This window comes from Electrophorus electricus, chromosome 12 (assembly GCF_013358815.1).
Source record: "Electrophorus electricus isolate fEleEle1 chromosome 12, fEleEle1.pri, whole genome shotgun sequence".
NCBI lineage: Eukaryota > Metazoa > Chordata > Actinopteri > Gymnotiformes > Gymnotidae > Electrophorus > Electrophorus electricus.
Genome location: NC_049546.1, coordinates 2,246,857 through 2,257,773, shown reverse-complemented (window position 1 = coordinate 2,257,773; position 10,917 = coordinate 2,246,857). Strand labels below are relative to the sequence as shown.

Here is a 10,917-nt window from a genome sequence, read left to right as displayed (position 1 = left end):
ATTATTTAGAAATAATGGGTTTAATAACCTGCTTGGAGCAAGAGCAGTGAAATAATTTCTGATTTCATTTTGCACAGTAGTAGCTATTAATGGTTAACGGAGCCATGGGCGTCCAGATGGGATCATTTGAGACCTGGGAGCATTGTGAAGAGTTCATGTAAGATGTAGCTGCATGATAAGGTCTTGTATTTACACTGTTTCCCATTGACAAAGGAAGATATTGACAAACTCTAACAAGGGCTCCTGTATAAGATGACACTTATTTGTTACGGTAAGTGAAAATATACTCGGGTGTCGTCCAAATGTTTTGGGAATAGATTTCTCATTTAAGATGTTCAAGTTATATTTATTGTTTTACTTTAATCTATATTCATTTTATGGCCACCAATTATTTCTTATGAACATCTGTCTGCTTACAGTAGCACTTAAATTCTGACATGATTCTGACATGAGTTAGACACACAATAGACTGCAGAATAGTTAGTAAATTAATCAGCCTTTCAGTGGTGAATATGCAGCTGGCTGCTGTTTGCAGATGAACCCTGCAACAAATGTCCAGATTTTTACTGTGCTGTGAGTGTCCTGAGACCTGTATTATGAGTGTGAGTGTATATGAGTGCTATGAGGGGGATGAGTGGTGTGTGTGTGTAGAGGAGTCCACCAAAAGCTACTCCCAGCGCTACTCTAATTAGCACCTGCTCTTCAATCATGTTACGTTTTCGCCACTGTTGAATATTGGTAAGGCACATCACAACTGTAGTAACTGCACTCGCATGTCGTGCAGCTCTAGAATGTGTGTGTTGTCTTGAGCGCTATACTAACATTCGTGCTTCACACACTCGGGTGCAAGAACTTAATCCTGATACCCTGCTGTAAAGGCATAACTAAAGACAAAAAACACCTGCATTTTCCATGACATTTCCAATCACCATGAAAGTCAATTAGTGAAAGTCACACTTTTAATAATAAATAATCAGGCTAAACCTTTGCACACATCATTCTGAAACCTATAAAACTGAGCGGTGCACTTCAGCTTGACATTTTAGTCTGCTCATGTGGAGTAACGTTCACAATTTCAGACCAACTGCCACATTCACAGGTTTATTGCATGGTGTTTCACACCTCTGTATTTGTGTTTGCAGTTTCTGGAAAATTGTTTCAGAACTTTATCAAAGGAATGGCAAAATATGTAGGAACTAATTAACCAGATGGTGTTTGTGGACAGAAAAAACAACCAAAAAAACAAGTAAGATGTCAGTCAACAAGTCCTCATTTGATTGCGTTTACTGAGATTGACTTGGGATTTCCACTGAACATTTTGGTTTGATTTGTTGTGCTGTTCAGAGTGTCACTGCAAGCTTTACAAAGTTCATAGTGCAAACGGTCCAAATGAGTCAAATTAAGGCAACAGTAGAAATCTAGAAAAATAGTTGTGCGTGGGCGCGCTTTTTTTCGTTACAAAAAAGGTACAAATGTTTTGTCCTCGATGACCGAGATGGACATGTTCTTCAGCTCCTCAGGTGAGCTCACGGCTTTGTAACCCAGTTCTTCTAACACCTGCTGGCAGACCGTCTGCGTGTAATCAACAATGTGGTGTGAGAGTTTCAGCCTCCAGCTCTCCGCGTTGGCGGCCGAGTCCCTCACTGTGCCGTACTTCTGCTTGGCCGACACGTCGCTGCTGCCCCTGGTGTTGTTGCGGATCCACTCCTCCACAGCCTTCTCCATGGACAGGCCCAGGAACTCGTAGATGTCCCGGGTCTTCTGCAGTGGCCTGCGCGCCAGGTCCTCGTACCTCACCAGCATGTACCTTCCTCGGAGCCAGGTGGGCCGGCTGGTGCCCGTGCCCACTGACCGCAGGACGTCTTCACACACGGTGGTCAGCTGACTCAGGTCCAGATTGTATGGTTTCCTCCCCGTGGCCCTCCAGATCCTCCAGAGGCGGTACGTGTCGCGGAACGTCTCGATGCGCGAGGACAGAATGCCCCTCGGGTCTCTCACCAGCTGGATGACCTTCAGGTTCAGCCGGGGGTCCTCTATGAGCGCCCTGAGGTCGCCGACCTCTGGAATTCGCACGGTCTTGATGGCCACGTGGCGTCTCTCCCGACAGGACTCGGCTGCCAGGGTCAGGTTGAGCGAGGTGCACTTCCTGATGCAGTCTCCCTCCTCTATGTTTACCTCGCTCGGGCTGAAGGCATCGCACACCGGCGGGGAGCACAGGGCTTTGCTGGCCCCCCTGCGGAAGAGCTTGTCCGTGGTGTGGTTCGTGGGATGAGGCTTGATGTAGCTCTCTAGGAAATAGAGGTCGCAATTGTACAGGCTCCGTAGAAGGTCACGGCTGGCTCCCAGCATCACCCGTCGATCAGCACTGCCCCTGCTGTGGGAGAGGTGTGGCATTAGGGTGGTCTGCACGTGATAGAGGGGCTCAAACAGGTAGAAAACGTGCGAGTGCTGATTAAAGAGCTGGCCCGCGAACGAGGAGCCGCTGCGAGTGGTGGCCAGAATGAGGACGTGAGTCTTCCTAGAGGCGTTGTAGGAGAAGAAAGAGAATTCGTCGCAGGAGCGGTCAAAGCTCTCCACCTCCTGGCTCAGGGCGCAGTTCAGAGGGCTCGGCACGGGGCAGATCTGGAAAGGCTGGGCTGTGAACGTCCTGATCGCTGTGTACTGGATGGCGATCGACGCCAGGCCTAGCAGAACCACTGCCTTCCAGGAACATTGCATGGCTGAGTAGCTTCATTTAGGTGACGCGGTCCGATTTGTTGGTGCTCATCGGCGAAGGGACAGCTGAGATTTAACAGAGAGGATCCGTAAGTTTGGTTTGTTTTTTAGATTTCGTTAATTAGCCAACTGACAAGCAAACAACATTTCGTTTGATGAAAGACAGACACGAATTCAGAAAACGACACATTTCCACTTGGTCCCGAAATACACCTACGAGGCGATCTCTACTTAATGCCAGTAAGCTCATCAGTCTCCCAGCGATCATTTTAAACGTGGTACTGATCAGATTACACAAAATAGGTCCTAAAACAACGATTATACAAAAGAGGTTCATGCTCTCCTTACAGAGGGAAATTAATTAGCGTAGAAAATCGGTTTCCATACCACCTCGAAGCGCAAAAACTTCGTGTCTCATACTTGCTGGAGTGAACGAGTAGCTGGGAATAGCATTTTAAAGAGTCTCAACTCTCGGAAATATGCAGTTTCGATGTGTACTTCGGATGCTGGACTGCACCATTTTATTGTAGACTATCTAAGAAACACGTAGCACAGGGTATGCCTTTCATTAACGTAGAACATCTTCGCCGAATTCTCGAAAAGTCCGTTATTTCAACTTCAGGTTGAAATATCTGCTTCAGGTTGAAATAAGGCTTTTCTTTTATACATCACGGATTCTTAGGCAGACATGGTCTTTTGCGCATACTTAGATTATCTGTACACATGCACATGTCTGGAACAAGCGAGGCAGCGCGTTGTGGTCTGCTTTACCGCAGTGCAACGGCACGCGCCTTCATCTGAGACCGGCAGAGACGCGAGGCGACGGGGACCGGTGCAGCACACCACTTCGCAAACGTACAAGCAGGAGAAAAGGTTTCACCTTGTTATACTCGCCTCGGTGAGCCGGACGAGGGCAAGACGGAGACGCGAGAAAAGGATCCGCCGGTTCCTTTACGTCCTGGTGGACGCTGGCACGACCAGTCGCAGAGGTTGCGAGGTTTGGTTATATGAATGAACGTGAAGAGCCAAAAAAGGGCTGTGCTCGCTGGGGAACCATCCGCACGGTCAGACGAAAGCGGTTAAATCCCCTTGCAGGTCGCCGGCTGCAGGACGAAAAAGGACGATCTTTAAAGTGCACGGGCGAAGTGAAACATCTCCCGTGCTGGCCGGACAGCTATAGATGGCTTTGACTCGCGCGCAGCTCCGTCGGTGGTTGGAGCGTGTGGCGGAGTGGGGCGAGACAGCGCGAGCTCTAAGAGCTCTAAGACCACCCCAAACCCTCTAGGCTACTAATATCCCCCGCCCTGGAAAAAAAAAAAAGCTTGTCAGAGGTTTGGTGGGGGGAAGAAGAATCCCAACTTTGGAAGGTAAATGCCATCGTTCTTCTGCCCACGGAGGCCCTTTGTGCTCGATACTGCAGACCAGGGTGGCGATTGATTTGGTGACGATTTGGTGATCGGTCGGTGCAAAGCGGCTTTCTTTCAGTATGCAGCCATCTCCAGTTTGCGGTTGTTAGATTTCAGCCCACGGAAGAGCAGACTGGAAGATGCTCTCAGTGCAGCCGTGCGTAATGCTCATGGAATATGGCGCGGGTTTCCGTGTTGAGGCAGACGTAATTGTGTAGTTGCATTACGTCTCATCATTTGCAGGTATTCTGCAGGTATATTTGTTGCCGGCCTGGTTGCTCAGCGGACAGTTTCCATGTGCACCCATTTAATATAATGTCGGACCGACCCACTGAATCGCCGGGGATGTGCAATACGATACAATACGATATGTTCTCAAGCAAAACGTGTACGTTCCTTCGGTGTTTCAGAACAAAAGTGTGACTTTTAAAAAGTGCGTTTGAACGCACAGGAGGGAATACTGTCCTGGTGTTTAAACTCATGGAAATGCGTAGATACATCAAAGCTCACAAAAAGGGTTTTATGAGTCCAGTCGGCTCCTTTATCAAAGAGAAGAGAGCGCACCGCTGACTCAGAAACTAAACTAAAAAGGGATAATGATATCGACAATTAGCCGATATTATACTCAATATATGACAATATTATCGAGAATGCTAGATTAGGAAAGAGTGACTGGTCGGTGTGCAAGGTTTGTCCAAAAATATTCAAAACTCTTATTGCGCTACGACAATAAACGCTTTAGTGGAGGTATAACAGTGATATGTGATGAATGAAACGATTTATTCTTTAAAGTACTATTATTCGTTAGGCAATAATGAAAACTTGCACTTTAGAGGGCAAAACACGGAACTGTGGTGATGTTTAGGTAGCGTTCATTGTGTTTCAGTGGATTAAAGAGTCTGAAAGCAGTGATCGCATTCCTGGTGGAAGAACAACACTGCATTTCCTAACATACGCATTTCCCAACACACTGGACTCATCTCATCAGGTAAGTAACAAGCCTTTCGTGTGGATAAAATGTTCGTGAGATCTGGAGCGAAAACATTTGACTAAACCATTATTAAACCATAGAAATGTCATGGTAAGAAAACTTGAACACCAAACAATATAATGACAAAAATCAATTTTAAAATGTACAATACGAAATCATATGTTCAATACAAGAAAAATAGAAGGGTTATAACAAAATGTTTAATGGTAATGGGTATTTTTGTTAAGTATATAGTGTTGTGTTTTTAAGAAGGCAGATCTAAACCTGATGTCCTATATATAAACTGTAATCAAACTCCTTTCCATGTTTTTTATGCCTTAAGCATTTGAACTGATATCAGATTAAAATGCCAGCTATCTCATCATTTAATGACACTGAGAAATGATCCTAAAAGGAAGGGAATACATTTCCCCTAATTAATTCAGCCTTTAGAATTTCAAATGAAACTCTGCACCTTTCCTGTACAAAGTGTTCTACGTTCATTTCCCTTCCCAGACCTGCTTTCTGCCTCCCTCATCTGGAAGGTTCTCCTCTGGCTGACGCGTTTGCTCCAAGCCGCCCTCCTGCATCTGAAATGGGGTTTTTCTCTCAGCCGCGCCGTCTCGCAATCACGGAGGCTGCCAAATGTGAGATTATGGCTGGCTTTAGCTAAATCAGTTTTATCTTTGTGTGTTCAATGCGCCCTCGGTTTCAATCAGCGTATGTGCTCAAGCATTGGGAAATGTCAGGCCCTGTGCTCTGGAGAGACACAGTACAAGCACAGGTGTGAGAATGGGTGCGCACCTCCTAATCCATCCAGGCGCGGAACGGCGGCCGGCGCTACACCAGGAACGGGCGACGGAGCCGGTCGCGTCTGCTCCACTCCGCCGTCCCCTGAGCCTGGCTGCGAGGTCAGGAGGATGGCGATCTGCTTCAGATTAAAAGTCAAGACAATTAAGCATCAGTTCATTGCTATTTGCACCATCATCTCCGAGGTCAGTTTTATTCAGAGTGTGTGATTGCACTGGGGGGGTTCTGCATTGCTCATGTCATGTTTGAATTCATGTGAGCAGCTGAGGTCAGTGATGTCCATCGAGTCCCTGTAGTGAAATACCACCGTTAGAATTAGCAATGAGACTCCCCTTAAATGTATTGTCTGTGACATTCTCGCGTAAAGCCACCAGGTGCAGGCTCTCTCAGAAAAGAACCAATCAGATATCAGACATTACATTCTCCATAGAGCTTACTTGACATTTTTGGGAGTACAGACCATGCCTTCAATTAATGGATTATGGTTTGAGGAGAGAATATAAAAGAGATGGGAGCAGAGTCAGAGAGTGTTGGGAGCTGTGCCTGCCTTCTCCTCTGCAATGGAAGGCCAGTTCTACTGAAGACCCATATGAGGAGTGTGCGGGTGGAGCCCGGACACAGCTGGACGCGTGGCAGTTGTCCTGGGGCATGGTGGTATGGAGTGGGGAATATTTGAGCCAAGGAGGGAAAGACGTGCCAGACGTCATCATTTTCATGGCTTCTGTTATCCTAAAACTCCATATGAGGTCCGACTGCTTCATTCTCCTCGTATAGCTTAAAGTTTTAGCTCATGGCTCACAGAGTGTTTAGCCAAAGTGCCTCTTCTTCCCAAGCTGGAACTCACTCACACAGTCCTGTAAAGTGCTTGTGCTCTCTTCCACTGCCTCTACTGCTGTACTTAGAGTCAGATGCATGTTGGTCGCACCAGGTCAAGCTTCTTCCTCCAGTAGCGCCGGATTTGCCGGAATGAGCCAGCCGGCTCGATTCCGTGTAACTGAAATGGGTTTGTATTAGTGAGAAGTTGTAGCAAAAGACTTCTGAGGTCAGGTGGAACGCTTCACTGAGACAGGAGGGGTTGTGTGTTCCAGGACACCTGGAGAGGACGTGGACAGAGGACTCGGTATCCAGACTGGACTAAAGGAGAGACTAGGCACTGCAGACACAGCACAGTGTCCCACTGATTTCGCCCTGGAGAAACAGAGAAGCAGCCCCATTAAAGGTACATGTAACATTCTCCATTACAGGCCTGGTTCCCCAGTGGAGCGGCTGACAGACTGGTTTTGTGTGATGCAACAATAAAAGACTTTGAAGGAACAATTACGGTATGAACTTTCTAAAAGACACAGTGGATATGCTTACCATGCTGTGTTCTAGTACACTCAAAGCAATATTGCTGGAGTGCTTGGAGCCCTGCTCAGGCAGATCCTGTGTGGTTTTGGCTTTAGAAGTTGCTTTCCAGAACGTAGCCGACAAAGGAGAAATGAATACAGACAATACAGCGCAATCTGAAAAGGTTGAAAAGATTTAATACAAAATACAAAATCAGTTACTGAACAGGCAGTGAACCCAGAAACAGAGAAGTTAGTACAACACCATAACTGTCTACACATATGCTTTATCTAATCACATTGCCCTTGCTATTCCGAATTATGTCACATATAATGGGTCTAATCAAAACTAATATATGCTGGCAGACTGTGATCAACTAAACAGTCTCTGAACTCAGTCCATTCAGGCAACATTTGAACAATGTTTGTGCTAACAGCTGTCATGGATGTACGTCCGGTTTACCATACAAGCCGGTTTACCATACAAGCTGATCACAAGCTGGGGTTGTAAGGTCTCGATGTTCTTATACTTCAGCAGACGTTCATGGTCATGGCTGGCTGCTTCCTTCTGAAGACAAAAATAGAACCGAAATAAGACTCAAGCAAGCACGCAGACAAGATATTCTGAAAATAATATCCACTCCCACGGTTCAGTGCGGGACCTTAAAAGAATGTTTTCTTGGTCATCTCTGCTGACACATGTCGCTGTTGCTCACAGTTCCTATCCGCACGCGCTCACACCAACAACGAGAGATCAGAGATCACGTCCATCTAAGAGTGCACACAGTTATTACTGAGATGTTAGAGGAACGTACAGAAGCAGGCGACGGTTTATGAAAATGTTAAGCACTGGAAAGGAGTAATTTGACTGCAAATCAACTGCTAATGACTTTAAAATGACTTTGATGAAGGTGTATTTCTAACAGGTATTAGGAATGGCATTCCCCCGGGTGAGATGTGACTGTCCGCAGGGTCTCGTGTCTGGGCCGCATGGGCAGGACGTACGAACGTCATGCCAAGCCACGGGACTTGCATGAGTTGATTTAACTTGAAATTGAGCCGTTAACTTAAAAACAGGTTTTACAGTGATAATTACTGTTCTTAGGAAAGATTTTCCACTGCATATAAATTTGCAACGGCAAAGTGAAAAGAAATGCACTGGGTTTCATATGATTTATTTATTTTTTACAGTGTGGGTTGGTTTGTTTTTTTAGACATATATTTACCAAATTGAATATGTGATGCGGTCAAGTATATTCAATCTTTTTTTTTTGTAGTGTGCTGTCATTTGCAAGGCCGACGTCTGCACCATATGTTGCTCCAGAGGAGGGAAACTTGGTCTGACACCTCTCCTAGCGCCTCTGTCGTTCTCTGGCCTGCAGCATCTTCTCCGCCCTCCCCGGAAGGGCGCCGTCAGCAGGGGCTGCAGGAGCCACGTAGGCACTGATCCGGATGGCAGCACGACGGGACGCTTGGGGTGCGGGGCGTGTTGGGAACAGACGCCTCGCCCCAGAGGACAGGCACCAATCCAGGCCAGGGGGACGTCCTCTTTAGTATGCGCGGTAGTTCGGGGTCAAGGCCGCTTACGTGCGCCCAGCCTGGCGGAGGAAAGCCAGGTAAGTTAAACGGTGCTGTGTAACACAACGCGCCCTCATTTAAGCACAGTGTCACGGTTTTAGCCGACGTGCTGATAGCGTTCTAAACAGACAGAGGCGCACGGCAGGTGAATAATAGCGCGCCACGTCTGGGTAGGCAGTGCGTACAGTGTTTATACGGCGGGGAGGGGCAGCGGGTCGGAGGAGCAGCGGAGACTTCAGGGTTATGGTGCTGAATAATTCAGAAACAAAGTGCATGAGCGGAAGGAACCTGGGGAGTCGTGACACCTCACCTCCGCCTGCATGGAATCACAACACAAGCAAGGACTCTCCGTGCCCAAGAGAAGGGGGAAGCGGCAGCAAACGCAGTCAGAACCGAACCCAAAAGTCCAAACTTCCTTCAACGCCCTACCAGGCTCCCACGGCGGGAGCGGAAAGTTGCTTTTCTTGGTACAGGATGCAGGGTGGTGTCACTCGACTGGCAGGCTTCATTGGAAGCAGATTTCTAGATTACACTGACATTTGCACCAAGTGATGAGGTTTAATTAAGCACCTTTGATGATTAAAACTGAAGCCTCTCCTCTGATGCTAATTAACCCAGTGGATCCATCGCAACACTCGGGTCACATATAAATTACAGACTGGGGAAATATTATTTCTTGCTCAACACGACCCAGTCCTTAACGTGTGTGTCTTTTACCACCTCTAAGAATGATGCGTACATAGCAAATCGCTTTCAAGTGTGAGAAATTGCTGTCTTGGTTTTTTTGAGGCTGTCCTGGGTCTAATTGAAAGTGGATTATTCTGAAAGCTATATAGTCCCCAATACTGCCATAAAAACCTATACAGCCATAACGACTCGATGCTTTGTGGGAAAAGGAGGGTGAATCTGTGTGACGGAGATGAAGAGGCTGTTTTGTGAGCTGTTGAAATATGAGTGGATAATACAGTCATTTATACTTGATGGGAACCAAACCATTTATAATGCCATTTCAAAATAACCTTCAGTATTATTTTTGTTGGTGTCTTTTTCAGATTACCTACACTGTATCCATGTATTACTGCTGGAGCCATGTTAAATTTTGCCATTGTATTATATCTATTTGAAATGGATGCAGCTTTTCTTAAAAAAAACACACAAATAAAGCCCTTTATACAACTCTAACAGAGGGAAACTGAAGAACAAATACAGTGTTTAGACGACCATTGTTGTTATTGTTTAGATAATACTGAGGGCATACTATGTCTACAGTGTGAAGTGAAGCTTAAAATTTTCCACTTGAGTCTGTTTTATTGTCATATTGTGACGTGTGTATAACAGAAATGATTCTTTCCGGGTTTTCATGCTATGTGAGGCTTGGACAACCTCTGAGCAACAGCAGACGAGACGCAGGGCAGTGAGCAGTGGGTAGACAATACGGCTGGCATTACTGACGTCCCAGTGGTGAGACATTAAACATATAACTGCAAATAAACATTAAAGTGCCATTGAGAGAAAAATGTCTTATTGAAGTCCAAGTGAAAATAAATAAAGATAAATCATAATAAAATCAAAATAAATCAAAATGTAGCATTTGTCCATATGAGATCTTCTTTTTGGGGGAGTTTACCAGGATATATTTTAACACATTAACACATTAACACAACTGAAAAAACACCTTAGTATAACCCATCTGTGGAACATTGGTTGCTTACACATTGTGGGGTTAAATAAGCTTTTATATTCCTGAAAATCTCCGATACAAGCATTACAGCTCCTACAGGTACAGGGTAACAACGTAATAAGAAGATAACACGTCCCTAACAACACAGCGGCGGATCCACAATGCTGGGGTGTAACAGAGGGCTTGGAGGCTGTAAATTACACAAGGGTACTGAGCTGAGCTCTGGGAGGGCATCGTTATTGTTCTGTTAAGGCTTTCTGAACAACAAGCCCACGGTCTCCAGAGCTGCTATATTTCCCTCGTAGTTTCCCTCTGTTTTGTTTTTTTGTCCTGTTTCAGGCAATGTGAGTTTACGAACCCTTAGTCTGTGTACAGGCTGAGCTCAGAGACCACAAAAGCACAGTCTTGATCTGTAAAGCCTTCCCAAAC

The 10,917-nt window shown here is 46.0% G+C and overlaps 1 protein-coding gene and 1 long non-coding RNA gene across 2 annotated transcripts; one reads left to right on the top strand and one right to left on the bottom strand.

Moving 5' to 3' along the window:
* Positions 1–1,085: 1,085 nt before the first annotated feature.
* Positions 1,086–3,684, bottom strand: chst1 (carbohydrate (keratan sulfate Gal-6) sulfotransferase 1). Its single transcript, XM_027017190.2, has 2 exons — positions 3,596–3,684; positions 1,086–2,781 (listed from the first exon to the last, which is right to left on the bottom strand). The coding sequence occupies exon 2, from the start codon at positions 2,716–2,718 to the stop codon at positions 1,456–1,458; it is 1,263 nt and encodes a 420-aa protein (XP_026872991.1). The 5' UTR covers positions 2,719–2,781; positions 3,596–3,684; the 3' UTR covers positions 1,086–1,455.
* A 317-nt stretch (positions 3,685–4,001) lies between these two features.
* On the top strand, positions 4,002–7,260 carry LOC113581798. The gene is made up of 4 exons (XR_003411104.2): positions 4,002–4,082; positions 5,008–5,109; positions 5,608–5,738; positions 6,990–7,260. It is a non-coding gene; the product is annotated as an uncharacterized LOC113581798 (long non-coding RNA).
* The last annotated feature ends 3,657 nt before the right edge of the window (positions 7,261–10,917 follow it).